This window comes from Pyrus communis, chromosome 2, assembly GCF_963583255.1.
Source record: "Pyrus communis chromosome 2, drPyrComm1.1, whole genome shotgun sequence".
In the NCBI taxonomy this organism is placed as follows: Eukaryota; Viridiplantae; Streptophyta; class Magnoliopsida; order Rosales; family Rosaceae; genus Pyrus; species Pyrus communis.
This window is the reverse complement of record NC_084804.1, coordinates 3463421-3488809: the sequence shown is the minus strand read 5'-3', so window position 1 is coordinate 3488809 and position 25389 is coordinate 3463421. Positions and strand designations below refer to the sequence as shown.

Sequence of the window (25389 nt, the reverse complement as noted above, 5' to 3'; positions counted from 1 at the left end):
CCCTCGTACCACTTCCCGCAATTCTCTTCCAGCAACCTAGAGCGCGCCGAGGAGGACAAGGAGCCATGGTGGATGGACTCCACGGACAAACTGATAATGTACCCCCACAACCATGATACATTCAGTTTAGCCTCATCTATGTGAAAGGTGACTTATTTTGGCGGAATTAATAAAAATGACCATAACTACATGTTTTGATGAGTTAAGAGACCAATAATCACAGATTTTTAATTGATAGACCATTGCTACAATTTTCCCTTTAAAATATATATCATCTTATGACTCTTATCAATTAAAACAAGTATTCACCCGAGGAGAAGACTAACATACTAACATGTCATGATTCCAACGCATAGTATGTAGAAACGCATTAATAATATAGCCTAGCTACCAACACAAATCCATATGAAGCTTCATCAGTGAGCTGTAGTTCTAATTATCTACGGAATCCGAATTAAATAATCAAAGTACTGAGCATATTTTCAATGCCAACTTGGTCTGCAGACTGCACAGTGGTACAGGTGGGTTGATTTATATTGGAGAAATAGCTTGCTTTCTAGTTTTTTATTTCTTCATCAATACAAGGAGTTTTGTATCCCATGCATATGACAAGATCTGGACTAGTAGTTAGGATAATCAAGATTACTTTTTAAACAATACGATATTTTAAACTATCCCAATTTACGTGAAGGTAGATTTGAACTTGAACATAAAAGTACATGCACACCATCCGACTAACTGGCCCAACACACATATCTTATAGTAGCCGTCTAATTACCCATGTACGTCCACTAGTAAGGGGTTGAATAAGCATTTTAGAAATTTTAGTGTCAATGATTCGTTTGGATGTACTTTTAAAATGATTAAAAGTACTTTTGATTAAAGTGTTTGTGGAACCAAAAATCGTTAGTAAAAATGTAAGCAAATTCTGGAAAAGCGTTTTAAGTGCTTTTAGAATCCAAAAACAATTTTGCGCTTTCAATCATTTTATAAGCACTTTCAAAGAAGCTCTAAATCATTTAATAAAAAATTTGGAGCAAAAGAAAATTTAGATGTCACAGCATGTCTGACACAGCGAAGTGTATCAATAAGCAAGCAAACCAAACATAAACAGCCAAATTAACTCCATCTGCCCCGAGTTCATTTGCAATTCGATGGCTTACCAAGAACCCTCCAATGGTGAAGCCGCAGTGAGAGGCGGTTCGATATGGAAGGAGTGAGATATCGTCAAGGATGACTTCTCATTAAAATTTACTTTTACGTAATTTTGTGGAGAATACTAACTATCTCAACAATTTTGCGCTCGACTCTTGATTATTTCTAATATTGTGATGTTTTGATAAGAGCAAGATAAGATTCTTTCTAAAAATAAAAACAAAATTTTTGACTCATTTGAAAGTATTTTTATAAGTGATTAAAAGTACTTTCATCAAAAGTGTTTTTTGAATCAATCAATAGTTAAAATGCAAATGAATTAAAAAAAAACACTTGAAATACTTTCTGCAAGAAGCACATAACTGGTGCTTCTTGTAGAAAGCACTTAAAAGTGCTTTTGAACCCAAAAATAATTTCATAAAAAACGCTTTCATTCAATTTAAAAGCACTTTCAAACGAGTCATTATAAAAATTAAATATTAAATAAATAAAAGAACTGAAAATGAGCATGCAAGTGGCGAGGTAACAACACTCCAATTCAACGTAATCCATTAGTGAATGGTTTTGTTTGAAACAGTTGGCCCATTTGGTTGGAAGAAAGAATGAAACTTGTAAAAGATACAATTTACAGACAAATTTGAAATGGTGTTGATCCTTTTGGATAAATTTTACTAATAAGAACGTAAGCACGTTTTATTTACAACAAAACTCCAGAACCAAGTTATATCGAGGTCATTAGGTTATAATGAGCAAAACCGACACCGACGGCAGGATTAGCGAACCATCGAGTTGAGTCGCTGGTGCTGGTAAAAATGTGGAGCTGCCTCTGTGAGCCAAGAAGGATCTATCGAAATCACATTCCGCATGTACTGCTTGTCGGTTGAGACAAGAGAATGGTACAGAACCCACTTGGGATTAACTCTGCAAGCAAAATGAATTAACACAGCTTAAGATCGTCTAACTAAGCTCTAATAGAAAGATAGTGACAGAAAGGCGAAAAGAATAACAGTTGAAACGTCGCTGCTTAGGTCCGGCGAAGCATAATTTAAGAAACGTATATGCGATTAAAGTCAAGAAAGGGGCGACGGATGGGAGGGGGGGGATTCAAATGAACAGTAAGCAGTCCCTAAGTAAATAATTCTTTACTTACCTGAATAACACGGATGATGGGTGAATATAAACTTCTTGAGAACCTCTAATAGTCTTGTACTTCCCGTCGTGACTTGATGCCTTCAGAGTTCAGACAACGGAACAGTTATCAAACAGTAAGAAAATTTTGTACAAGCCATCATGGTATAATAAAAAAAAAATAATCTAATAAAACAGGACAAGGTGAACTTAAAAAAAGTTTTAACTGGAAAGAAAATGGTTGAAACTCATAAAACCAAAAGAAATAAAGCATTAGTGCAAAAGTAACAAAGAAAATTACTCACATCTAATCGACTTGCATTAGCGAAAAACCCACTAGTAATGGCCTTCCTCACTACCTGCAAGATGTAAACAGTAGAAACATTCAGAAACCAGAAAAAAGAAAGCCCTTTACCACCCCAAAAAAAATTGAAAAAGATAAAACTTCCAGGTCTCTAGAAAAGTATGCTCTCAAATGAGGACCATAAGAAAATGAATCAATCCTACTTGGGTCGGGAACTTTGGATGCTTGATGCCAATTGAATTGTTGCTTTTATACTGACTGGAAAAAACTTACCACTGTGTCTCTTTCACAAGATTTCAAGACAATGCCTAATCTCTGAGCCGTTCTTCTGAGTTGTCCTCTAATTTCAATAACCTTTTTCTGCACAAAAGAAACATGTCACTTAAAAAAGGTGCATCGACCACCGTCTGGGAAATTGATCAATCCAAATACTGATACAAACCATGGCTTGGTAGTTTACAAAGTTCTTATGGCACCACTGCGGCGATTTACTAGACTGAAGAAATCCTTTGTAGACATTTAGGAAACTCACGTGGTCGCCCTGCATGGAATCAAGAATATCAAACAGGACAGCACTAAGCATAGAAAGATTAGACAAGTTGAATATATATTCCATTAAAGATTTTGAAATTTAGTACCTCAGCAGCCGCAAAATTCAACTTGGCTTCATCCAGTTCCTTCTGCGATCCCCTACCCGAAACCCAGATAGTCTGCAGGACGAATATTTTAATTGTGAAGTACTGAACGGAAGATTTCTTTTCAAGTAGCATTCATATACAAAGTACAAATTGAGATATTTTCTGTAAAACTGAATGTGGTTTATTGTAACGAATGTGCAACCTAAATATATATGCATATTTAGGTTGTTCTTCAATAATTTGATTCTAATGGTGAGTTGGAGAGAAGAAAAATGTACAAAACATTCAGTAGTGTTAAGAGAATTAATGGGATTTACTTGAATGGAGAGAACGGCAGCAATGGTAATTATCTCTTCTGAACACCCCAGTTCACCTGAAGATAATATCATTTTTGCAATCATTGGTTCCTACAAAACATTTAATTTAAACAAATTAGTCAAATTCTTATTTACAGCAACCCGTACAGAAGTGTGAACATTAAAAAAAAAATATGAAGAATTTCAGACGACAAAAACGACATATGAAACCAGTATTTTCACAACTGCTTCACTAAATGCATTTGAGAAGGTGGTTAGCTCAAGAAAAGATATTAGTGGGAGATATAAAAAACGAAATGCAACTGTCATACTGCATTCCATTAATTGTGGCATACAAATCCAATATGACAACAAACTGGAATTAGTATGCAGAAGCAGAAAGATCACACATTTCATTTGCAATGTACCAATGGAAACTCAGCAATTTGAAATCCAGTTGGCGAAGTAAGTTTTGCATCATCATCTAGGACTCCAAGTGAATAAAGCACTTCAAGCGCTCGAACCATTGCTTCGGAAGAAGGAGATGCTGGCCAATCAAAACCCAGGATATTATCTATTCCCAAGGCTTTTAACTGGAAGGCAAGAAGACACTATTAGCATCTACATTCCAGAAGAAAGCTCTTAGCTCATAGTCAATTATTAAACATCAAAGTATTGCACACAAAAGAATCACTAAGTCTGCAGGCATGAGACTCATGGAAAATTTGATTAATTTGAAACGAATATTCTAACATTAAGTTCATAGACTATTGTATGTCCTAGAACTATGGGATAGCCGTATCACATATTTGAGACATATACAGGGTGCTCCAGATGGAGGCCTACTGGCAATGAAAAGCATGGCCTTGCACCATAAGAGAATACCTGAATCACACAGGACACAAGATTTGACCTCTGTATCTCTGGAATCCCCTCATCAGACATTTCCTTTGCAAAATACTCTTCCGTATATAGCCTGTTGTAGCCATGGAAACATAAAGGGGAAAAGCAACTCTGTTAGGACTCAGAATTAGCTTAAAGAGAAATGGTTATTAGTTTATAAAGCATCCATCAAAATAGTCATATCAGGACTTATTCTGTATCTGTTGCATATTACTTCTTATGGGAAGTATATCTCTGTCAGCTTATATAATAATCTTGTAGGTGCATAAGATTGATAACTTGTCTATAAACTTAAAATCTCAAGTGATTTTCTTTTTATCTTTTAACAATAATATACCTATTCTGGAAAATTTTGAGGAGTGTCTTAGAATTAATTGCATCCACAAAACTAACACATTACATAAGGTCTTTTCACAATATGGCACAAGTTCGTGGAACAACAAAGTGAAGTAAAATAACCATAAAGGGTGCAGACCTGTAACATTTCCCAGGCCGAACTCTTCCAGCCCTACCAGTTCTTTGTCTAGCAGATGCCTTGGATATTGGTGCCACTACCAGATTTTCAATATCTGTTATCTATGAAAAGTAGATATAGAGTAAAAAATAAGAACAGTCAGATAGGCCTTGGATATCAATGTTTCACTATCAGCAAGAATCACAAGTTCAAAGATTCCTATTAAACCAAACAAAGTACATAATCTTCAACATAGCAAATCTTATACATAAGTGGCAGGAAGGCAAGTCCTGCAGTCAGTATATACAGGCAATGAACATACTCGCTTTAATAAATGTGTGCCTCTGTGTGTGTGTGTGTGTGAGAGAGAGAGAGAGAGAGAGAGAGAGAGAGAGAGAGAGAGAGAGAGAGATGATGAATATACCGGGTTGTAGAAACGCTGCTTCGAGAACCCACTGTCAACAACATAGACAACGCCCTGTACCAATTAAAGGAATATGGTCAGATGATGATGCAGTGCCTAATTGCTTCAAAGTGAAAACTTTACAGCTATCACCCTATTTAGCATATGTGTTACCTCCAAAGTTATTGACGTCTCTGCTATATTGGTTGATATCACTACTTTCCTCTTCCCTCTGGGAGTAGGAGTGAACACCAGCTCCTAAAAAGCACAAAAATAGAGGCCAAGATCAGAATTTGAAAGAAATTCGCAAGCCAGCAAGAATAGTCTACTTCATCTAAGTACACAAAGTGTAGCAAACCTGCTCAGCACGTGGAAGTCCTGAGTAGAGCGGCACAAGCATCAATCCTGAAACATGAAGACATAATCCTTATAAAAATTGATGCATGTAGCAGAATCTTAAACTTTGGATTTTTAAACCCTAAACCGGTAAACCCTACTATTCCAAATTACACTATTTGGAACTTGGATTTTTAAAACAAATATTTACTATTAGTAATAATATATCTGCTAAAGATTCTGCACCTGATGAGTTATTTCCGCGGTTTTGAGCTTCTTCAGTAATCAGCTGTACAGCAGCATCAATATCATCTTGACCAGTAAGAAAAACCAGAATATCTCCCATTGGTTCCTATACAATAAAATCAGTAAGGTTTTGTAGTAGAACTGAAAATATATGCATGTATACATGCAGGATGTTCATGAATGTAACAAACTGAAAACCTGTCATTTCGTTATACAAAGAAAAATTTTAGTGTCATCCAAATATCAGCTACCTGGTCATGGATCAATAACACAGTTGACACAGCAGCCCGAAGATAGTCAGATACAGGCTCCTCCACATAATGAATTTGTACATTAAACCCTCTACCCTGAAAACAAAAAGGATTTGTTGATGTCTCAGTTTTTATAGCTCGAAACTTTTTGCACCGCCATATAAAGTTTCTTCTGTGATGAGTGAATGAGTGAGAGAGAGAAAGAGAGACAGACAGACAGACAGACAGACAGAGACAGATAAAGAGACAGAGAGACAGAGACAGAGACAGAGAGAACCATTATCTTACGGGAACTTACCTCAACTGATAGGACTGCAGGCTCCATATTTGGTGCAAGATCCTCTCCGTCTGGTCTGCGACGACTTTTTCTGTTTTACCATAAAACAAGATATCAACACTAACATTTCAAGTTTATTATACACAAATGCTCATGATATACACAGACAAATGTAATGGCAGAATTTCTAGTTGTATTTTACCCCCGACAATAAATCAACAAATCATATATTCCTGTAAAGAACAGTGTGAATATAAATTTGCCGACTTTTCACTTTTCAGGGCAGTGATTACAATCCACAGAAAACTAAGTAATCACAAGCAGGCAATAGCATACTAGTAACCCAAAGAACGAAAGAACAAAATCATGTGATCAAATGCTAAAAACAAACCTGGGCTGAAAGAATTCAGACATCGACTTTGCTTGAATTGTGGCAGATGAGATAATCAGACGCAGCTCAGGTCGGCGTCGTTGGATCTAGAATTTCAGGATTCAACAGACATATCATAAAAACGCCAAAAGAAAACACTAAAAACCCAAAATCTTTTGTTGTTTTGTGAGGCAACGGGATATGATTTTTTAGCTGATACCTTTTTCAGGAGACCCAATAAAATGTCAGTTGCGATAGACCTTTCATGAGCCTCATCAACCATTATGACGCTGACAACCAAATCAGAAGAGATTGTGAGGAAAATGAAAATTGATAGAAAGATAGTAATAATATTAATAACCAACTTTTTCATGCAAATAACTCCCCCTTCACCAAAAAAAAATACAAAACAAAAGAAAAAAGAAAGAAGTCCTACTTAATTTTCTACAAGCCACAACCTATCAATGTAAAAAGACATGGAATTTCACTTTGCACACCATAAGGAATGGGCAGCAAGTATGTCATATCTCATTATTAAAGACACTTTTGTATCAGTTCTAGGAAGGCAGTAAATACTATACAAAAATGATAGCCAGTACCTATATTTAGTCAAAAGAGGATCATCCATCATTTCCCTGAGTAGCACACCATCAGTCAAAAACTTTATCATAGTTACACCCTGTGCTGCCAGAACAGTAAAACCGCCATTCACGACATGGAACTACAAACATGATAAATGGCATTGCAGACAATCCAACAAGAGATATGGTATGTGAAAAGACAATCCATCAAGAGAAAGTCAGAGCTTAAAATGATTAATAATGGGTCTCATTGTACTTGTAACATCTTCAAATCTTATAGTGTAGCCAACTTCCTCCCCAAGCTTGACCCCCATTTCTTCCGCGACCCTTGCAGCAACTGCCTGCATCAAAGGAAACCTTAAGAATCAGCTTTAGTTAAGACCATCAATATTAGTCCATAACATTTACTGTCAGTTGTGTATATTCATAAAGTTTTTATCTTTAATGTCTACCGGGTTCGGATGTAAGTTTAAATAAATAAAGCGGCCAAAAGTTTCACTTTTTCCTTAGGAGAGGAGAACCAGTTACTTTCTACCGAGACATCTCTATAAAAGTATTTACAAACTAAAAGCTGCATAACAAGAAAGATAAAGAGGGTCCGATGACGCATTTAATTCAACATTGAAATTCAGGCAATAAGAAATCTTCAATGTGAAGATTTTCAAGCACGGTTTGAACATTCATGCAAATACCACAACTTTCAGATGACTTAGAACACTATAGTAAAACTGGGAATAGCTGAATACCACAACTTTCAGATGACTTAGAACACTTTAGTAAACCTGGGAATAGCTACCTGATGAAATTAATGAAACAAATTATGCAAGCAATGCTATGCTTAATATGGGAATAGCTAAAACCAATGAATCACCTGGACAGCCAGCCTCCTTGGCTGGGTGCACGCTATAACCCGCCCTCCGTCAGCCCAACCGGCTTCTTTGAGGTACTGCAATTCCAGTAGACATATCATAAACACTTTGAACTCACTTCAATTCATCAACTCAATAGAAATTCTGAATTCGAAACTAACAAATAACACCAAAGCTCCACTCGGGTTATTGAAAGGTATGAAAAAAAAGTCTTGGGTTTCAGAAAAAAGAAGCAAACCTGAGGAATTTGGGTGGTTTTGCCGCTGCCCGTTTCGCCGACTACGATGGTAGTGGCGTGAGTCTCCACCAGGTAAAGAATGGCGGTGCGGTACCGGAACACGGGCAGCCTTTGCCTCTGCCGCTCAATGTTCGCGTACCCAGAAGGGGAATTGAAGAAAAGGACACCGCCCTCTTCGTCGTCGATGAGGCGGGGCTTCTCGGCCCCTGGTTTCCAGAACTGCGACATTGTTGTGGCTCTTGCTTTTTTCCTCGGTGATTTCTTCCGTTGGGGTTTTAGAGCTTTACAGGTAACTGCTCGCTCGAACACGGCGCGCAGGGCAGTCTCTAACCCGTCGTGTTGGGCTCCAACACCTGGACCCGTCGTGTTTGGACTTTCAAGCCCACCGTTTGGTTCGTTTGCCTAATCCCCAACCCACTCGAAACCAGCATATTAGATAAATAGAAGAGTTGGGTCTTAACCTTAAGCCCACTCACATACAATAAAAACTAGCCTCTCTGCAAGCATTGAAGACAGTTTCGTTTAATGGATTTTTTTGTTGCTTTCTATTTGATTTTCCGAATCGAGTTGGATTGACCCGCCCATTAGGGATCGGTTTCTCGGGCTTGGCGGGCAGGTCGAGTTGGGCCCTCATACATTTTTAATAAGGGAACTTTAACGAAAATCTCTCGGTACTGTTCACTTTAATGAAAAACCACATTTTTACACTAAAAACTCAATCCTGGTACTATTCACTTTACCCTTTATTTTGTCTTTATCGTTAAAACTCAAAGTTTTCAAGTCATTTTCATTAGTTTTCCTTTTTAATAATGCAAATGATTCATTGGATATGTGGGCACACGAGAAAGGGTGACATTAAAAATAAGGATATCAAAGTAAAGTAAGAGTGGCCACAATTGAAGATAAGATGAGAGAAAATCGGTTAAGGTGGTTGGAAATGTAACGAAGACCTACAGATGCTTTGGTAAAAAATAAAATAAAATAAAAAAGAGAGAGATTATGAGATAGAAACTCAAGACAAAAAGGATAGAGGAATACTTAGGAAGACTTAGAGACTTCAAGAAAAAAACATGGAGTACTTGGAGCTAACGGAAGGCTTGGCACAAAACCGAAGACAGTGACGTTCTAGGATTCATATAGTCTACCTCACTTAATAGGATAAGACTTTATTGTTGTTGTATAGGTGGGCATAGTTGAAGCCCCATTAATGATGTAATCCATTCCAAAGATTGCCATGGAAATAATTTACCAATAAACAAATCCTTGTTGGAGATAAAATATAAAAAGAAAAAAAAAATACAGAGAGAATGGGAAGAGATAAGAGTATATATTATTCACATTAGATAGCTTATTTATAGGCCTTAGAGTTTACATAAAAAGGCGTTAAACTATCAAAATATTAGATATTGACAAAAAAAATGAACGATCATATCACAAATATTATTTCCAACGAACATAATAATAATATCAAGGCCATGAAGCATGGAGCCCTGCGTACGGTCAACCCTTGGATCTGGTCATGTGTTACTTAATGAGCAAACTAAATCTTACTTTGACGTATCTTTCTATCATTCATAGTACATTACAATTTACAACTAATTAAGGTGGAAGTTAAGGAGGAAAGTTATGGAAAGGGAACAGCTAAGGGAAAACACAAAAATAAAAAAAAGGGAAAGACACCCGATCGACTCACCAACATCAAACACAACAAAGACATTCTAATTCCGTATTTTTAAGTTTGATTTCCCGATTAAGTTGGGTTTTATGTTTCTTGTTTTAGGGTGTTATCTTTTGTGTTTCGATTAGGATTCTTGTTTCAATTAGAGTTATTAATTAAGTTTACTATATATATAAACAATTGTTTGAGGTGAGTTTGTCGAATTTCAGTTACGTACACATTGTGTTTCTTGTACCTCAAGCAATTGCAATCGTGCGCGCACAACACTCTCTTTCCTTAAGAGCTCATGCGGATTCATACATATTTCTGGAAGTGACTTTCAAGTGTCCATGTGAATGGTGTGGAGATAAATTAATCGAATTTGTATCTGAAATTGATGGTGTACTATATAGTAAGATTGTTGATGTGGAGCAAGGGAAGTTGGTTGTGACAGGAACCCTTGGTAAAAGGCAACTCATCACGGCGATTAAACATTCAGAATTTTTAGTGGGTGTGAAGCTTTGGGGAAGTCAAAAGGGTTCGAAAAACTGGCGAATTCAACTCGAAAACCAGTTCAAGGACATGGTTACTGGTGAAAATAGCAAAGGTGGTGGCAAAGGAAAAAAAATTGTCGACCTCGATTTGTCTGATGAAGAGGTGCTGGATGATGATGGTTTGGGGAGATGGGTTGGCAGAAATATAAGTAAAAGACTGAACTGCATGAAACGGGAATGTCAAGGTGGTGACGAATACAATAGTGCTAATAGTTCAAGGATTTGCAAGAAGCAAGAATCAAGAATGTCAAGGTGATAGTGTTCCAAACCTATCATGTGTTCTTATGTGTTTTGACTTTCCCACATGATTTTAGAGGATTTGGTTGGGACACCTCTCATGCATTACTACGAATTTTAAATTTTCCACATAACGTTGGGTGATTGATTGTAAACATGGCCCCTTTAAAATCGTCATCGGTTTATGTAAGTCTTTATTTAAGAATGCAGTCAAACATTATGGGAATAAACATGAAAATAAGCAACTAATGAAGAACACGGAACTTGACATTAATTGATGCTTCGAATCATAGCAAAGAAGGGAACGACGGCGCCAAAGAAGTCAAGGGAAGCAATCCTGATAACTTACAGGATCTTCTGTTGTCCTCCCCTTGGGGTGGTGGGGAGAGAATACACGAAACCTCCTGTGTGTGTGGGTGTGTTCGGACCATGTGGACGGCATATCAGCCGGACCTTAAAATTTCTCCCGATAATCAACTGCCGCAACAGCAGGATACGATGGCGGCGACTATGATGGATGAAAATATAGCAATTGATCCTTCCACTTTATTCAGTGGTGAAAATGTTCATAGTTGCGTTATTTTGTAAAATTGCAACATTTTTTCTCTATTTTTTTGGGCGATTCAATTTATTTCCTCGGATTGTTGTGTCCTCTAGGATTCATATTTTTGTTTGAGTTATAAGATTTTATTTTACTTTTCAGTTACAGTGTTATTTGACTTTTGCTTATTATGCTACTTTTTAATGGGTAAATTTTTCAAATTAAACTTTCTTTGACTTCTCTTTCTTTCACCATGACAATTGACTTTGTAAGTCAACAAACAAGTTTCAATGAAAACTGAGGAATGATACGTTTTCATACAAGAGATTTTTTAGTGTATCTGAAATACAGGATAATATGTCATCTGTTATTATATAATAATACACAACGTCGTATTCGAATTACATTGAAAAATCTCTCTATACCTGTAAGTAAAATTATGGTTTGCTTCATTATAATTTTTAATTATTCTCTCAAGATGTCTTTTCACAGAGGTGTGGAGAAAACATTCTTTTTAGGGTTTTTATCACAAATGATCCCTGAAATTGACCATCACTATCAAGATGGTCCCTGAAATTGAAAATCAATCAATGTATTCCCTAAAAATAGGTGTCGCAAATCAATGTAGTCATTTCGTCACAATTCTATTAAAAATTTCGTTAAGTGCTGATGTGGCACATAAATGGGTCTCATAAGTCATTTTTTTCTCACAAATGGTCCTTGAAATTTACCCGCGACATCAAAATGGTCATTGAAACTAAAAATCAATCAATGTAGTCCCGCAAGTAAGTGTCCCAAATCAATGTAGTCATTCCGTCACAATTATGTCAAATATTCTGTTGTGTGCTGATGTGACACAAAAATAGATCACACAAGTCTAATTAAATTTAAAAAATTACAAATAGGTTTAACAATTTAATAGTTAATAAAAAGTTATGAACCCAAAAACCCAGTCCTGCAATCACCTCTGATCTTAGTCCACATTCCTCTACCTCCTTTGCTGTTTATTCTTTAAAAAAAAAAAAAAATCTCAATATAGCCATCTTTACACACTTTGACATCCTTCATCAAATTGAACCTGGATCGAGATCACCTTTGGTGACAGCTTGGCTGATTGGCAACGACTTATGGGACATCACCATTAACATTTAGGCGATCAACATCTTCACAACCTTAATCTTGGAGAGCTTGTTTGGCACTTCTCTGCTGGTCTGGTGACTCAAAGAACGGAAATGACACGCCTTGATCCCGATGTCCGAGGGACATTGGGATGGCCACATGTTGGCCGATACCCGAGGGTGACGAAAGCCATTTAATGAATGCATATGCTAAGAACATGTAAAACATGCATTTTAGAAGGGGTCCACTGACAGATACTTCATCGTCGAAGAGCCATGCGAAACAACTAGGAAGAACGGAATTGCCGCTAATAATCGCACCTAAGCACATAAAGTGTCCAATTAATAAAACTCTATTCAAACGATTGAATTTGGAAAAACGTACATAAAAAAACTTATCCAGGACATCGAAATTAGCCCAGGAAGGGTTCCGAACCCGTTGACTTTGACTGGTCAACATTCAACGTTGACTTTTGTTGCTGTTTGGGAGAATACCAGGGTTTGGCATGTTAGGAGAGGTCTACATTGAGATAATGAGGTTATAACCAAGGTACATTTATTGTTGGTTGAAAATTGTTTCCAAACCCCCTCTTAGGCCTTGGTTAAGCCTTGTGCCCTTGAGAATTTATGAAGGGGATCTCTCTTCGGAATTAGTCCTACTATAAGAAAAAAATTCTATTGTGCAAAAAGGTATTTAGACAACTTTTTAATTAATTATTTATTAAACCTACATTAGCACATAACAAAAAAATTAACAAAATTGTGACGGAATGATCATATTGATTTGTGACACTTATTTTCAAAAACTACATTCATCGATTTTCCATTTTAAGGACAATCTTGATGGTGTGAGTCAATTTCAGGGACCATTTGTGATAAAAACTCATAAATCTTGTAGTGCCCATTTATGTGCCACATCAACACTTTTTGAACATAATTGTAACGGAATAACCACATTGATTAGCGATACCTATTTTCAAGGACTACATTGATTGATTTTTAATTTCAAAGACCATATTGATGGTGATGATAAATAGCAGAAACCATTTATGATAAAAACCCTTCTTTTGATTAATCGCATTGTTGATTGTTTTAAAGTGGTTTTTTTTTACTATTCAATTCTAGCAATTTGGAATTCTAATTTTGAATTGGTTAATCGTTTCGATCTTAAGTTTCAATCTCAGATATACTAAATTGTGACCAGAATTTGAGATATTCATCTACGCTAATGCAGTCCTTTCAAGGGTTTAAAGAATGGTCCGCAATGGTGGCTACACGAGACTACAAGTGAGGTTGAGATCCAAGTCTAATGTTTGCATTCGGAAAATTAATGAGGCAGAGATATGTCGGCACTGATAATTCCGTATGGAAAGTCATATCAATGACAATTCAGAAAGAAAGAAATAAAAATAAATAAAAAAAAGTAACCATGAAGTTTGGAGCTACTTCAAAAAAAAAGTACCAACACTTATAATTTTTACATAACCACATTCAGTATCTAAAGTTTAACAATTCAAGTCACTCTGGTAATCTAAATCAAAATCGTGAGAAAATAATTGGTTTGAGAGTCGGTCTACTTGCTTTATAGAAGAGATCTCCTCACTTTTGATGCGTAAGCAGATAGTGGAGAAGAAATTTTTCAGTGTGACCGGCACATGAAGTGGTACACCACGTGTCAGTATACAAATAGTGGGATATGTGTTAAAATGTTAATAACTTAAAAAATACAATTTCCCACCATTTACGTCAAAACACGTAGTGTACCACTCGTGTTCTCCTCACAATTAAAAAATTCTCCTAATGGAGCTTGGACAATAAGTGAGAAACGAACTCAATCCTCACGAGTGTATTTGTGTGTGCAATGCAAACAAGTTCATTCGGAATTCAGATTTTTTCCTAATTCTAACCTTACCAATCGAATTGAAAGTCAAGTTGAACTCTGAGCAGGTTCGGTTTAACCCAACCCAAATAACACCTTTTGTAATTAGCTAAAAAATAAAAAGAGACGCATGCATGTTGCTTGGAGCCTTGGCGATTACCTCTAAACTTAAACCCTAATTCCTAAACTTGAAGGGTAAAGTTAGAAATTAAATTTCTGTTCATAGAAGACCAAGTCACATGTATTGGTATGCCAAGTTCTCACTGTGCCAGACGAAGTCAAGGACAAATTTTCCTGGAAAATTTACTAACGCGTTTTTTCTAACACACAACCTTATATATGCCGTAGGACATACGTAAAATGTCATCATATAAACAAGTTACATGGAGCATGTTCTGTCATTATTTGTTGCTTCAAAATGCAAACCGAAATGTCTGTCGGTCTCACCAGCGCGAATCGAATCCAAAGGCCATGGTTTCTGTTTCCCAGGCTCATCATCTACTTTCTCACCATTCTCTCCTATGGAGTTGAAGCTGGCAGTAGCACCAATGCCACCAATGTTGGCGCAGTCATTAACGTTAATTCTCGTATTGGAAAAGAGCAGAAAACCGCCATGGAGATCGCAGCTGAGAGCTTCAACAACCATTCAAAGACTCATAAGCTTATCCTTCATTTTCGCGACTCCGGCAGAGACCCCTTTCTTGCTGCTTCTGCTGGTGAGTAAAGCAGTTAACACATGACATGACGGAATTTATAATAGTTAATTAGTTTGGACATGTATAAGCGTTGATGAAGATTTTTGATTTTTCGTTTTAATTTCTGTTGCAGCTGAAGAGTTGATAAAGGAAAAGAATGTAGAAGTAATAGTTGGCATGGAGACATGGCAGGAAGCAGCTCAAGTAGCTGATCTTGTCGGAAACAAGGCTCAAATTCCGGTGATTTCATTTGCAGCACCCTCTATAACCCCACCATTAATGCAACGCCGATGGCCATCTTTGATACGAATGGCAACATATGGTTCTGTTCAGATGAAATGCATTGCGGATATAGTTTCAGCTTACCATTGGAAAAGGGTGGTTGTGGTATACGAAGATGATGGCTATGGCGGCGATGTTGGGATGCTAGCTCTTTTGACCGAGGCCCTTCAAGATGTCGGTTCAAAGATTGAGCACCGTTTGGTTCTTCCGCAGATTTCTTCGCTGTCTAATCCAAACTGGGTTGAGCTAGAAGAGATGTTGAGGTTTCCCACCATGCAATCTCGGGTGTTTATCATTCTCCAGTCATCGTTGCCTACGGTGACTAATCTATTTCGATTGGCTGGAAAGATGGGACTTGTTGGAAAAGAGTCAGCTTGGATCATCACCGAGAGTATTGCAAGTTTGCTTGACCCTCAACACACCTCTGACATGAAGGGCACTCTGGGAATCAAGACCTACTATGCCAATAATACTAGTTCTTATACAAATTTCCGGAAGAAATTCCAAACGAAGTATTCAGAAGGAAATAGCGCCCAGCCAGGAATTTACGCTCTTCGAGCATATGATGCTATTGGAATCATTTCACAGGCCATAGGAAGAATGACTGATAACAAAACTAGCCTTGAGGTGTTGAAAACCGTAATGAGCAGTTATACAGGTTTGAGTGCGAACATGCGGTTAAACGGCGGTGAGGTACTGTACTCTCCAGTTTTCAGGATTGAAAATATTTTGGATGACAATAGATTCCAAGAATTGAACTATTGGAAACCGGAAGTTGGGTTCTCATCGGATGAAGCAGGGAAATACAGATTCAGTGATGTTGGTGGAGTAATCTGGCCCGGGAACCTAACTAGTGCCCCGAAAGGCTGGGCAATGCCTACTGTTGAGAAGCCGATGAGAATTGGGGTGCCGGGTAAAACTTCCTTCAGCAAATTTGTGAAGGTTGATCGGTCCAGGCAAGACTCAGATAAGAAGAAGTATGTCGGTTTCTGCATTGCAATTTTTGATATGGTCATAAAACGTTTGAACTATTCTCTCCCGTATCAATTCGAAGTTTTTGATGGCTTGTACGATGATCTTGTGGAACAAGTCCATAAAAAGGTAAAACCATCATTTATTTTTCTATTTTTTCATGAAGATGAATTCGAGTACTGGTTCGCTCTTTCATTGGTTTTGATTCGACTGTATGCTTGCAGGTTTATGATGCTGTGGTTGGTGACATAACCGTGCTAGCTGACCGGCTGGACAAGGTTGAATTCACTCAGCCATATATGGAGTCTGGTTTGTCCATGATAGTTCCGGCAGAACCCAAAAAATCAACATGGATGTTTATGAAACCTTTCACATGGCAAATGTGGGTGGTGACTGGTTCCATCTTAATCTACACAGTGTTCATCGTATGGTTCCTGGAGCGCCCGTCAAATCCAGAATTTGGTGGCCCCTTGAAGAATCAGATTGGCACAGCAACTTGGTTCACCTTCTCCTCTTTGTTCTTTGCTCACAGTAAGTACCAATTTTGTACATTTCACTACCAAAAAAGTGAGTATTAGAATTTTGTACGTACGCCCCTATTTGGCTTTGTAGCCACCATTCTAAACGCCCCTACCGCTCTTTTCTTCTTCGTAATGTATGATAACCAATGACAATCTAAAATTTTCAGGACAAGCCTAACTATGAAAATAGTCGGATCCAAAATTATTTGAGAATTAATCTTATCCTCATTGTAAACTTATGTATTTATTTCACAGAAGAGAAAATCTACAGCAACTTAACGCGAGTGGTGGTCGTAGTTTGGCTCTTTGTTGTACTGATCCTGACCTCAAGCTACACCGCTAATCTCACTTCAATGCTCACCGTCCAGCGACTGAAACCGAATGCAACATACATCGACACCGACTCGAAAGTTGGTTGCGACGGGGACTCATTTGTCATTGAGTACCTGCAGAATGTCCTTGGATTCAAAAACATCATCAAAGTGAAAAGCGAATACGGCTACCCGAATGAATTCAAAAACAAAACTATAGAGGCCGCCTTTCTTGAACTCCCATATGCAGAAGTCTTCATGAATGAATACTGCGAAGGATATACTGCCACTGCACCCACCTATAGATTTGGAGGCTTGAGCTTTGTGAGTAATGACTAAATTGTCCACATTCTATTTCTTTCTGCGCTTACAAAATACGAAAATATGCATAAATAGAACTGGTTACAAACTTTTGGTCTAAAATATCTCAGTAGAAGTTACCATATTTCTGACCAACATAGCGAAACTAATAAAATTGTTTTCGTGTTCACCTTGCAGATATTCCAGAGAGGTTCTCCAATAGCGCGTGATTTCACAAAGGTGATTCTAGAGCTGCTGGAGAATGGAGAAGTGAAGAAGCTACAAAATGAATGGTTGACTCCCAAGAAGGAGTGTCCAAGAAATACAACTTCAAACGAACCAGAAAGCTTGACCCTCAACAGTTTTACAGGCCTCTATGTAATATCAGCTGCAACTTCCACCTTATGTTTTCTGCTCTCTTTTACTATCTGGCTGAGGAGGTTTCAGCACCAAGAGGCTTTGGAACAAGGCAGTGCAAGTCCGAGCGCGAGCGGAGAAACGCTTTGGAACAAGGCAGTCAGAATGGCAAAATTTTTTTACAATAGAGAGATTAACATTCCAACCAGAGCTCCAACTTTAGCACATTACGCAGAAGAATGGAGTTCTCCAAGGTGGGAGCACTCCACCAGGACCACCACTTCAAGTTACACTACTCCCGAGCATCCTTATCAGACCAAAAATCCACCAGAAATTGAATGCCTTACAATCCAATCCAATCCAACACGCCTAAACCAAAATCAACACAACCGGTTCAATTCCTTTGACTCATAGATCATTATTAGCTAAAATGCCGGCATGATGTTGCGGGTTGTAAAACTATGTTAAACGTGTGAAATATATTAAAATCTATTTATATCTATATCAAAATCTAAAAATCATTCAAAGTGTATTTAGAGATCACAAAATATAAAATGTCTTGAGTAAATATAGAAAATCATAAATGCATTTGGGGCACACGTACCATTTGAACAAAAGGGACAGGGTTCCTGGTATGCTGCAACCAGTAAAGTAGCTAGCTAGGTCCAAATATCATCCACATTTTCCCCATCTACATTATGAAATGCTTATTATTCAAAATACTCTAGCAACCTTTATAAAACAGATTGGTTGACCAATCAACTTTTCAAATATTGATCCGAGTAGTACAAAAGTATGTAATCTCACATCTCTGATTGCTCATCCCTATATATGTAGCAAAATAGTTATACAACTCCATCATCGCCTTATATCATCTTTCATTGCATCCCTGACAAAAACAAAAACAAAAAAAAAAACAAAAAAAGTGATTTAAAAATATATTTTCCCTAAAGTTTAGACTTTCAAGCACCCCGTTTGGTTCGTTTGCCTAAATCCCTAAGCCCACTCAAAACATAGATAGAAGAGTTGGGTCTTAACCTTAAGCCCACTCACATAAAATAGATAGAAGAGTTGGGTCTTAACCTTAAGCCCACTCACATAAAATAAAAACAAGTCTCTGTGCAAGTGGTAAAAAGAGTTTCATTTAGGGAATTGTTATTCGTACTTCAAAAATCTCATTCTATACTCCTCATAAGTGTATTTTTATTTCTAATAGTTTGGAGTGTCAAATGAGATTTTTGGAGTGCTAATAACAATTCCCTTCATTTAATAGACTTTTTGTTAGCCAGATATAAAAAATAAAAAATATATATTGGGTAAATTTTATTTTATCTCCTCATGTTTAGGTGCAATTACAATATCTTTAAAATATTTCAATCTCCTACATTTCCTATTGTTTCATTTCAATTTCATACATTCGTTAGAAAATTTGTTAAATTAACCATCAAATGATGCCGTGATAAATATGGGATCCTCATTTATGCTGACATGGCAAACAACAAATGACAAATAAAAACATTTTAAAATGATTTTTCAATTCGAGTTGGATCGGCCCGCCCATTAGGCATCGATTTCTCAGGCTTGTATGGGCGGGCCAGGTCGAGTTAAGCCCTCATATATTTTTTCATAATGATCTTTATACTTCTTCTTCTTCTTTTTCTTCATAAAGGCTATATCTAACTAAAACCAATAATAAGGTGTTTAATTATTAATTTATTAATTACTATAGGTGGGCCTAGTAAGCAGTCAAATATCAACACGTGCAAAAAATGTGTCTAGAAATGAGAATGATTCTTGGATGTATGGGCACACAACAAAAGGCGAGATTAAAAACGAGGATATCAGAAATAAAGTAGGAGTGGCCGCAATTGAAGATAAGATGAAAGAAAATCGGCTAATTTGATTTGGAAATGTGAAATGAAGACTTATATATGCTTCAGTCAGAAAATGAGATTATGAGATAGAAGTTCAGGATAAAAGGGATAGAGGAAGACCTATGAAGACTCGGAAAGAGGCTTTAAGAAAAGACATAGAGTACTTGGAGTTAACAAAAGACTTGACGCAAAACCAAAAGGCAGTGACGTTTTATAATTCATTTAGCCGACATCATTTAGTGGGATAATAATTAACCTTGTTGGAAATAAAATACAAAGAGAAAGAGAGAATTGAGGAAGATTGGGAAGAAAAATCAGAGTATCTATTATCTCATTAGATAGCCTGTTTATAGGTCATTAGATAGTCTATTTACAGGTTTTAGAGTTTACATGAAAAAAGTGTTAAACTATTCAGATATTACATATTGACCTATAAGTAAACAACTACATTATAAATATTAATTACAACAAACCTAATAATATCAAGGCCATGAAGCATGGAGCCCTACGTACGGTCAGCCCTTGGATCTGGTCATGTGTTACTTGAAGAGCTAGCAAACTAAATGTTACTTTGACGTATCTTTCTATCATTCATAGTACATTACAATTAAATAAGGTCGAAGGGGGGAAATTTATGGAAAGGGAACAGCTAATAAATTGTAAGAAAACATATAAAAAATGGGCAAAGACACCCGACTCACCAACGTCAAACACAAACGAAGACTTTCTAATTCCGTATTTTTAAGTTTTCCCGATCATTAAGTTGGGTTTTATGTTTCAATTGGGATTCTTGTTTCAATTAGAGTTATTAATTGGCTTTACTATATAAACAATTGTTTGAGGTCAGTTTGTCAAATTTTCAGTTACATACGGTCACATTGTGTTTCTTGTCCCTCGAGCAATTGCATTCGTGCGCGCGCACACTCTCTTTCCTTAAGCTGACGCGGATTCGTACGTATTTTCTGAAAGTGACTTTCAAGTGTCCATGGGAATGGTGTGGAGATAAATTAACCAAATTTGTATCTGAAATTGATGGTGTACTATATAGTAAGATTGTTGATGTGGAGCAAGGGAAGTTGATTGTGACAGGAACCCTTGATAAAAAGCAAATCATCACGGCGATTAAACATGCGAAGCTCTGGAGAAGTCAAAAGGGTTCGAAAAACTGGCGAATTCAACTCGAAAACCAGTTCAAGGACATGGTCATTGGTGAAAGTAGCAAAGGTGGTGGCAAAGGCAAAAAATTTGTCGACCTCGACTTGTCTGATGAAGAGGTGCTGGGTGATGATGGTTTGGTGAGATGGGTTGGGACAAATATAAGTAAAAGACTCGATTGCATGAAACAGGAATGTCAAGGTGGTGAAGACACAATGGTGCTACTAGTTCAAGGATTTGCATGATATGCAAGAATATTGTCCAGGTGGTGATGTCCAAACCTATCGCGTGTTGTTACATGTTTTGACTTCTCCACATGGTGTCGGAGGATTAGTTGGGGATGCTCACACGTCGGTGCATGTTTTAAATTTCCCACGTGCCTTCGGGTGATTGATTTAGGACATGACCGCTTTAAATCGTCATCGGTTTGTGTAAGTCTTTATTTGGGAATGCAGTCAAACATTATGGCAATAAACATGAAAATAAGCAACTAATGAATAACACGGAACATGACACTGATGCTTTGAATCATAGCAAAGAAGGGAAAGACGGCGCCAAGGGAGGCAAAGTAAGCAATCCTGATAACCGAGAGGATCTTCTGTCCTCCTGCCCTTGGGTTGGTGGGGAGAGAATACAGAATACTTCCCGTATGTGTGGGTGTGGTCGGACCACATGGACGGACCTTAGAATTTCTCCCAATAACCAACCACCCCAACAGCAGGATACGGTGGCCATGCTGATGATGGATGAAAACATAGCAATTGATCATTCTGTAACAACCCGTCCCAGGATTTACGGAACAAAAAATGTATTTTTGTATTTTCACTAAGTTTGGAGATATTTTCCTTTGAAAAATGGTTTTTAGGTCTTAAATGATGTGCCCAAGGGGGCCCACCCCTGATTTGTCCCCCGATTCCTTTACCTTTTTCTTTCTTTTTCTGATTTTTATAACTCTATCTCTCACTCTCCTCTCTTCTCTTCCCGTAACCTCATCCTTCTCTCCCTCTTCTTCTTCTCTCTTTCTTTCTCTCGGGTGACTCTCGGACCTCTCTCTCCCTCTGTGATCTCTCCCTCTTTCTCAAGTTTGTCGCTCACATAAGCAACAACCCCAAACCAACACCACTGGACGTAGGAACCTCGGGAAAATTCAAGCAAACCTTATTGGAACCCAAACAGCGACGATGTCATTGTTTATCATCTTCTCCGACGTGTTTCGTGTTTTTTCGATGTTGGTGAGCTTCTAGAAACCCTTGGGTTGTGTTTTAGGGTTAGATCGAAGCTTGTTTTAAGTTGTGTATACGTTTGAATCATAGAAAATAGCTCAAAGTAGCTTTTCCAAATTTTCCAGAGAGCACCGCCCCTTTCGAGGCAATTTACAGCCAAACCACAATGAGTTGGCCGGCATGCAAGGTACCAATCTCTTCCTCTCGCTGAGTACTACAACTTTCCTTTTTGTTTCATCTAATTTCGTTGAGTATCAAAGAAGTTATGGGCGTTTGAAAATGGATCAACCAAACCCATTAACCCATGGTCCAACCCAATTACCCAAGCCCAAGTCTGAAATCCAAACCCAGTCTGAAAATGGATCACTAAGCTCAAGCCCATTTCTTTTTAGTTTTGTTTTATTTTTATTCCTATTTAATTCTAAAGGCCCTTGGACCGTAGTGAAGTCGAGCTTTAGGCCCGTTACCCATTAAACCCGAAACCCTTTTTAATTATTTAAATTAAAGGCCTTTGCACCGTTTCCTTTAGGGCCTTCGGCCTATTAACCCTAAACCCATTTATTTAAACCCTAAAACCAATTAGCCCCAAACCTTAAATACAGACCCGTTTGACTAGATCCGACCCGAACCCATGACCCGTTGACTTTGACCCGGTCTGATTGTTGACCCAATCAACATTGAATGTTGACTTTAACTTCAGGCTGACTTTTCAAGTTTTTTTCCGGGACCTCTACTAGGCTAATTCTGACGTCCTGTGCCCATTTTTGTAGTCCGTTTTTCCAAATTCAATCGTTTGAGTAGAGTTTAACTAAATATACCATTTATGTGCTTATGGACAATTAATTATAATGTTTTTGTCTTCGCTAGTTGCATGGCCCTTCGGCAGCTAAGTACTGTGAGTGGACCCCTTCTGAAAATGCATGTTTTGATAGTAGAAATGCGTACATGAAAAGCATGATTTGATGACTATGTTTTATGAGATAACATGCTTACTGAGGCTAGTTTGAATTATTACTATTTTTCATATAACCCGTGTTCTTATAGAATATTTGATGGATGACGATATGATATTTAGAACATGTTTAGAACATCTCCTTGTAGTATAGATGATGGATGACTTTATACTATGAAGTTGCTTTTCAATATATGTATGTTCAATGGTTTTGTACTTACCTAGTGGTCCTTATTCCGCCACAGGACGTAGGGATAGATTCCGGTTCGTTCCGGGCGACGGTTTGGTGTTGGCATAGGGCATGGAGTATGTTTCCTCTGGCTATTAGCACAGGGACGGGGAGCCGGCATGGGGCCTGGAGTGTATTCTCCTCTGACTGTCTGCTTAAAGACGGGAAGCTGGCATGGGGCCTGGGGGTTATCGGACATTCACTAGTATTATTATATATACAAGTTATGATTTGAGACATTGCACGGCATGCTAGGTTTCGGAAGACTTATGTTTATCATGATATATATGTGTTTTCATAAAACTTAAGGGTTAGTACGTTAATAACTATTTTATTATATATATATCAACTTGGTCCACTCATGTTTGTTTTGCGCCCCCTTCAAGACTTAGAATCGAGGCGTACAATCCTGGCATCCAAGCACTTCCTCATCGGCATCTTCGAGTCCTATCGGCGTAAGACCCATTCTTTTATTCATTCAATTTTATATTATTTATTTTAGTGTTCTAGTTAGTTGTATGTTCTTAGCACGTTCCTTAAATTCATATTCATTATTCTTTTATATTTATAAGCCTTATCTACCCCTTGTTTTCAGTATTTGCACTCAATAAATGACTTTCGTCACCCTCGAGTGTCGGCCAGCACGTGCCTATCCTGGTATTTGGGGAATATCAGGATCGGGGCATGTCACTTTCACTTTATTCAGTGATGAAAATGTTCATAGTTGCGTTATTTTGTAAATTTGCTATATTTTTGTCTGTTTTTTGGGTCGATTAAATTTATCTCATTGGATTGTTATGCCCTCTAGGATTCATATTTTTGTTTCTTCAAAAGAGGACTAGCTGGTGGATTCGTCATGCTAGTCCATTCTTCTAGGGTTTGGGAAGATTCACAAAGATATTTCAGTCTCCTCTAACCACCATTGTATGATTCACCAGCATCAAAAATTGAATCAGGACATTTCGTGTGAAAAACAAGTCTAGAATGCTCTCCAACCATATAACACCCCCTGGTGGTTGTATTCATATTTTTGTTTGAGTTGCGAGATTTTATTGTACTTTTTAGTTAGTGTTATTGGAGTTTTGCTTATTACTTTTAATGGGTAAATTTTTCAAATTAAACGTTCTTGACTTATCATTCTTTCATCCATGACAATTGACTTTGTAAACAAACAAGTTTCAATGAAAAATGAGGAACGATTCCTTTCGTACCCAGAAGCAAAAGTCTGGTTTACATTATTATAATTTTTAATTATTCTCTCGAGACGTCTGTCCATGGACGTGTGGATAAATAATTTTTTATTAAGAGTAATATTAGGTGTCACATCCCGGCCCGGAGCAGACCACTTCCCGGGCCCGCTCCACCACCGTAGCACGATATTGTCCGCTTTGGGCTTACCATTCCCTCACGGTTTTGTTTTTGGGAACTCACGAGCAACTTCCCAGTGGGACACCCATCATGGGAGTGCTCTCGCGCGCTACTCGCTTAACTTCGGAGTTCCTATGGAACCCGAAGCCAGTGACCTCACAAAAGGCCTCGTGCTAGGTAGGGATGGGAATATACATATAAGGATCACTCCCCTGAGCGATGTGGGATGTCACAATCCACCCCCCTTAGGGGCCTGACGTCCTCGTTGGCACACCACGACCAGGGTTAGGCTCTGATACCAAACTGTCACATCCCGGCCCGGGGCGAACCACTTCCCGGGCCCGCTCCACCACCGTAGCACGATATTGTCCGCTTTGGGCTTACCATTCACCGTAGCACGATATTATCCGCTTTGGGCTTACCATTCACCGTAGCACAATATTGTCCGCTTTGGGCCCCGACCACGCCCTCACAGTTTTGTTTTTGGGAACTCACACAAGAACTTCCCGATGGATCACCCATCATAGGATTGCTCAAGCCCCCTTCTCGCTTAACTTCGAAGTTCCTACGGAACCCGAAGCCAGTGACCTCCCAAAAGGCCTCGTGCTAGGTAGGGATGGGAATATACATATAAGGATCACTCCCCTGGGCGATGTGGGATGTCACATTAGGAATATTAAATTTGTAGAGTAAATTTACAAGCCAAATTATGCGT

At 37.9% G+C, this 25389-nt stretch overlaps 2 protein-coding genes across 3 annotated transcripts; one reads left to right on the top strand and one right to left on the bottom strand.

Annotated features, from left to right (window-relative positions):
- Positions 1-1676: 1676 nt before the first annotated feature.
- On the bottom strand, positions 1677-8730 carry LOC137725367 (probable pre-mRNA-splicing factor ATP-dependent RNA helicase DEAH9). 2 transcript variants are annotated; one of them, XM_068464026.1, is made up of 22 exons: positions 8450-8730; positions 8214-8288; positions 7599-7683; positions 7361-7445; positions 6982-7051; positions 6783-6868; positions 6413-6482; positions 6115-6210; positions 5864-5969; positions 5640-5686; positions 5456-5539; positions 5303-5356; positions 4900-5000; positions 4407-4497; positions 3950-4114; positions 3543-3632; positions 3226-3297; positions 3030-3128; positions 2861-2947; positions 2589-2642; positions 2306-2385; positions 1677-2076 (listed from the first exon to the last, which is right to left on the bottom strand). In XM_068464026.1, the coding sequence occupies exons 1-22, from the start codon at positions 8675-8677 to the stop codon at positions 1929-1931; spliced, it is 2073 nt and encodes a 690-aa protein (XP_068320127.1). In that variant the 5' UTR covers positions 8678-8730; the 3' UTR covers positions 1677-1928. The 2 variants fall into 2 exon arrangements, with proteins under 2 accessions (XP_068320127.1, XP_068320129.1); XM_068464028.1 differs by lacking the exon at positions 8450-8730 and having other exon boundaries at positions 7361-7440; positions 8214-8262.
- A 6103-nt stretch (positions 8731-14833) lies between these two features.
- Positions 14834-18554, top strand: LOC137726822 (glutamate receptor 2.7-like). Its single transcript, XM_068465779.1, has 5 exons — positions 14834-15151; positions 15264-16513; positions 16609-16915; positions 17161-17540; positions 17715-18554. The coding sequence occupies exons 1-5, from the start codon at positions 14854-14856 to the stop codon at positions 18285-18287; spliced, it is 2808 nt and encodes a 935-aa protein (XP_068321880.1). The 5' UTR covers positions 14834-14853; the 3' UTR covers positions 18288-18554.
- The last annotated feature ends 6835 nt before the right edge of the window (positions 18555-25389 follow it).

What these genes read in the sequence shown, in the direction of transcription:
- LOC137726822 (XM_068465779.1), top strand. Translation starts at nt 14,854, where the DNA reads ATGCAAACCGAAATGTCTGTCGGTCTCACCAGCGCGAATCGAATCCAA. An exon ending in TGGAACAAGTCCATAAAAAG is followed by an intron (nt 16,514 to 16,608) that starts GTAAAACCATCA and finishes GTATGCTTGCAG; the next exon opens with GTTTATGATGCTGTGGTTGG. An exon ending in GATTTGGAGGCTTGAGCTTT is followed by an intron (nt 17,541 to 17,714) that starts GTGAGTAATGAC and finishes TTCACCTTGCAG; the next exon opens with ATATTCCAGAGAGGTTCTCC.
- LOC137725367 (XM_068464026.1), bottom strand. Translation starts at nt 8,677, where the DNA reads ATGTCGCAGTTCTGGAAACCAGGGGCCGAGAAGCCCCGCCTCATCGAC. An exon ending in GACTTCCACGTGCTGAGCAG is followed by an intron (nt 5,540 to 5,639) that starts GTTTGCTACACT and finishes TGTGCTTTTTAG; the next exon opens with GAGCTGGTGTTCACTCCTAC. An exon ending in TTGTAAACTACCAAGCCATG is followed by an intron (nt 2,948 to 3,029) that starts GTTTGTATCAGT and finishes TCTTTTGTGCAG; the next exon opens with AAAAAGGTTATTGAAATTAG.